The following is a 4,503-nucleotide window of genomic DNA, read 5'->3' as shown; positions in this document are numbered from 1 at the left end:
GGTACAAGAACATTGTTATTAAGTATTGGGACATAAACTTCCATTAAAAAGCACAAAGGCATGGCTTTTGTAAGAATTGAATACCAAAGTTGTACTAGTACTGCAGAACTTGCATGTGGATATTTAGTATATATGGGGCTATAGTTAGCGATAATATATGATCAAAGCCAAGCCATTTTCATTAATGCGTGGTAAGCCAGTAACAATTTTTAATGCAAGGGCTAAACATGTTGCACCCAAGCACATTTTAGTAAATGAGAACGACCAATTTTTTTCTTAAAACTTAATTCTAATGAAACAAAGCTATAAATCATTGAATATCAGTGAGATGCATGAACAAGAATGAGAATTTTTGTCATCACAAAATGCTCTAGGTGTAATGCAGACAGATATAAGAAATTGCCTTTTACCTACATGATAATCTAGCTGGAACATCCACATATTGTATTATATAAACACGTAAACTAACACTTAATGAGACTGAAGAAAATATATACTGAAGCTTTAGAACTTATATCAATCAGTAGATTAGATTGGGTGGTTTTCTGATTATGTTTCTCCGAATGCTTCAGAATATACACTCTACAGTTGATTCTCATAAGGTTTTCAAACTGTTTTGACAAAAATGGAAATTGCATGCATTATATTTTCCTCTTATTGTTCATCTAGGAAAAGCATAAGAACAATGAGGAAACCAAACCAAGTCCAATACTTCTTACATGCTTGAAAGCAGGTTAAAGTTGATCTTAAGAGGAATTTCCAATACGCTAAGGGCTGACTCACTAAGAAAGAACAATCAAAAGTTTTCTAGAGCTTTTCAGGATTCTGAAGTCTACATGCCACATATAATCAAGTACAACAAGTTTCATTTATGTGGATCAGCAAAGAAGAATCCTTGAAAGGCTACAAGGAGAGACTATAAATGAAGTACCTTAATTCAATAACTCAAACTCAACATAAAATCTTTTGCACTGTGGAACATTATTCTTTAGGTTGCAAGTTCTTACAGAATAATAAAAATGCTTAAAGAATGGTACTATACAATATAAGGTTCCTAGGGAGGATAACATGTGGTACACTTTTGACAGAGGTATGTTATCATTTTGAGAAACCTGTCTAGCAAATGAGGGAAGAGATGTTGTTGATAATAAAAGAATTGAGAAAACTACTTCATTTTAGGAAATGGGAGGTTAGATGTATTTCTCAAGCATTCGAAACATTGGGAATAGGGATAAACTAAATAAATAAAGAAACAACGAAGGTAGATGAAGACCAAATTTAGGTTTAATCCCGAGTAAACTAACAGTTAGAGGAATCTTTTCTAGGGATTGCATATATTAGTGAAAACGAGGTACTGCTTAATTTTCATGCACAAACTGAGACACAAATGCAAATGCTTATTCAAAAAATTATTGTCATTAACTTGTTTTGATAATCCATATGTTTTTCTATTACAACACAAAAGAAAAAAGAATATGACTAATAAAGCAATGATCGCAGAGACACTAAGCAAAGATGAACTACTGAAGTTCATTCAATTTAAGGCTTAGGTAGAGAAACAAGTATGCTTTGGTAATTTCTTCAACTACATAAATATTAATATTTATATTTTACATCTGTGTGTCATATGCAGAGGAATTTTTTTACAAACAAAATGAGTTTCAGACATCCATATGCTTATAAATCATCTAGAAAGGGAAAATAGAAGACAATTAGTATGGCCATGACCCATGATCAACAGCAACCAAAGCTGCAGAGCTACAGAGACTGGATATTAAGTTATTCTCCAAAAGTTCACTCAATGTGGGAATTAGTATGAAGCTAGTTGCTCAAGTGATTTGTTAATTACATGAATAACAACACCAGTTTCTTGTTATATAAGCAACTTTCTTTAAAATAAAAAAGTGAGTCCTTAGGTTCCTCAGCACTGATCATGAAAGTATATAGCATATAGGGTTTATAAATTAGTAGATTTTTAACTTAAAAGTATTACCCACTTCCCTTATACCAAACAAGAAGGTCTGCAAAATCAACTTCTTAGGTTTATGAAGGGAAAGTATCAAACTAGCAAACTAGGTAACTGTATTTATTAAGTCTAAATTTTAGGGTCTTTATTAGCTAGGTCCATAAACAAAGCAAATTTGCTCAAACATAAGGCAGATCTTCAGTTTTGTCCAAGAAGTACACTATTATTCTACTCATATATTCCAAGATTACACTAGATTAAACAAAACAATCATAGGCTGGATTTTAGGGTTTCCAATTGTATGAACATTTCTAGGGTTTCTAGCTTATTTATGGCAACAAAAGTGCATGTTTCAAAGTATGGTGCAGCAATTCAAAATTGACAAAGGTCGTCTTCACCGATTACACATCTGTCACGCCAAGTCCCATATCTTCAATCATGAATGCTGAATATAGCCGAAGGCTGCTGACTGAAGGTCATCAGTTTCTTGGAGAGACCATTGCCTATCGTATATATTCATGTCTAGAGAAGACATGGAATGAGAAGCCTCTTCATAGCTGCAGCCATATGAAGCATTGATTTCTTCAGGGATGTTTGAATTTCCAAAGTTCCCCATTGAGTTTGACATGGACATGTTCTCTTGGTATGGCATTGTTGAGGCATTATTGTTGATGTTTGGATTGAATTGTTGCATCATGTTTGAAATTTCTGACTGAAACCAACTTTGAACATCTTGTGGATGAGAAGGTTTTCCATAGTACTTTTCATTAGGGTTTGTACTAGCAGAGCCATTGAGAAAGCTTTGAGCTGCTTGTAATTCTTTAAGAGATGCTAGTTGAGCTTGTAGATTGACAACCTTCGGAGAACAAAGCAAAATACCATGGATTGAGTCAGGACCAAGAAAAAACAAATTAATTAGGGTTTGAATCATCAAATGAAAGAGAAAGGAAAGAAGGGTACTAAATAAACCTGCTGTTGGAGAGCAAAAATATGTGAAACACAGCCATAAATAGGATCTTGAAGCCTAGCTTGAGCTTCATATGAGATTGTGACCGCGGCTTCACTACGATCACTCACTGGGAGGTGAGCAAGAAGCTTTGATACATTGCTTGCACCAAAAACCTTGTGAATGGCAGCAAAATGGGTGGCTCCCTGTTCATGACAGAAATAAGGAGCAAAAACACAACCCCTTACACATTTCCTTCTCAAGAACTTGCAAGCTCCACAAGGAGAACCAGAACCTGTCATCTTAATTATCTTTTGGGGTTTTGATATTGCTTGTTGGGTTTCTTAGCTTTGTGTCAGGCATTATCACCATGTTTATAAACACCAGAGGAAGAGGGGGATGGATTATATTATAATGAATTATTAATTACAATAGGTTCCCTTAATGGCCTACAGTTTTCACTATTTATTAATATAAAACTGGATGTCACCCCCTCCATACCAAATTTTTATCCTTTTATTTAAGATTCCATTCATCATCCTTATAGGACAAAAGAGCTAGCATAAACCAAACCCATTTGTTTTCTAGTTTTCTTGATGATTGGATATATTATAGCTCATTTTCTGAATGTATTGGTCCCATATGCGATAGCTACAACTACATTTACAGATTGAATATTATTAGAATCTGAGAGAATGAGGATTAAACAAGGAATTTAGGTTAAAAAGATGTTTGTTACATTTACATAATTAAAACAATCACCTCCATAAATTGAACTGTGTAAACTTCTTCATTAGTTTCTGTGTTGAAGATTAATACCCACTATTTAATGCATCACCCGGAAGCAATCTCTCCAGTGGAAAATGATTATTCATATTACTTCTTTGAACTTGTGTTGTATGCTTAGTCTACAAATTTGAGACATATATACATCATGCTTATTAGCTTGAAAGTCATACATCATGTTAGATGGAAATGGGTAGGACTCATAAATTGAGAACTGATATAATAACCAAATTATTTGCCATGGGACGTCTTAAGTCCAACCTATATTACCTGACTCCATTTACTCATCTAAAACACTTCACATGTTCACATGAATCACATTACAATTGAATTTATGTACCTTTAATTGTAATAACATTTAGGTTTTTGATTGTCATACATGTTATAGTTTGAGACTTCATTTTGGATGGAATATAGTTTTTTTTTTTTTGGGTTGCGATACGCTATTTATGAAAACCTTGGGAGATTTTCCGACTCCTTAGTGAACAATGGTGTAAAAAATTGGATTTTTTTTCCCTAATAGGAGGTGAAAACTTGGCATTGAACCTTAATTATGTGCTTAAATCTACTAAATTGGCAATAACAAATGGCAGGCTCTTATGGAGGATGGGTGTTTAATTAGAATATATTCCAGGATGATCAAAGATGAGAATTATCTTGGGAAGGATATTAGATTTTATTTGTACTTATGATGATATGGAATATCCAAATTTAGATATTGTTAGTCTTCCATCACATTTTTCAAAGCCAGTAACTTCTCAGGGCAATTGAAAATCTTATGGTTAAAATATTAACTTAAAAAAAA

At 33.4% G+C, this 4,503-nt stretch overlaps 1 protein-coding gene across 1 annotated transcript; it reads right to left on the bottom strand.

The window, feature by feature from the left end:
- Nucleotides 1-2,168: 2,168 nt before the first annotated feature.
- On the bottom strand, nt 2,169-3,747 carry LOC111998864 (LOB domain-containing protein 29). The gene is made up of 2 exons (XM_024030985.2): nt 2,936-3,747; nt 2,169-2,822 (listed from the first exon to the last, which is right to left on the bottom strand). The coding sequence occupies exons 1-2, from the start codon at nt 3,212-3,214 to the stop codon at nt 2,403-2,405; spliced, it is 699 nt and encodes a 232-aa protein (XP_023886753.1). The 5' UTR covers nt 3,215-3,747; the 3' UTR covers nt 2,169-2,402.
- Between the last annotated feature and the right edge of the window lie 756 nt (nt 3,748-4,503).

The sequence above is a fragment of the Quercus suber genome, unplaced genomic scaffold, assembly GCF_002906115.3.
Source record: "Quercus suber isolate HL8 unplaced genomic scaffold, Cork oak 2.0 scaffold_22, whole genome shotgun sequence".
Taxonomy (NCBI): Eukaryota; Viridiplantae; Streptophyta; class Magnoliopsida; order Fagales; family Fagaceae; genus Quercus; species Quercus suber.
The sequence above is the reverse complement of the archived record's forward strand: the minus strand, read 5'-3'. Positions and strand labels throughout refer to the sequence as shown.

Coding starts and splice junctions, on each gene's coding strand:
- LOC111998864 (XM_024030985.2), bottom strand. CDS start 3,214: ATGACAGGTTCTGGTTCTCCTTGTGGAGCTTGCAAGTTCTTGAGAAGG. Junction 2,823..2,935: donor TTTTTGCTCTCCAACAGCAG/GTTTATTTAGTA, acceptor TGTTCTCCGAAG/GTTGTCAATCTACAAGCTCA.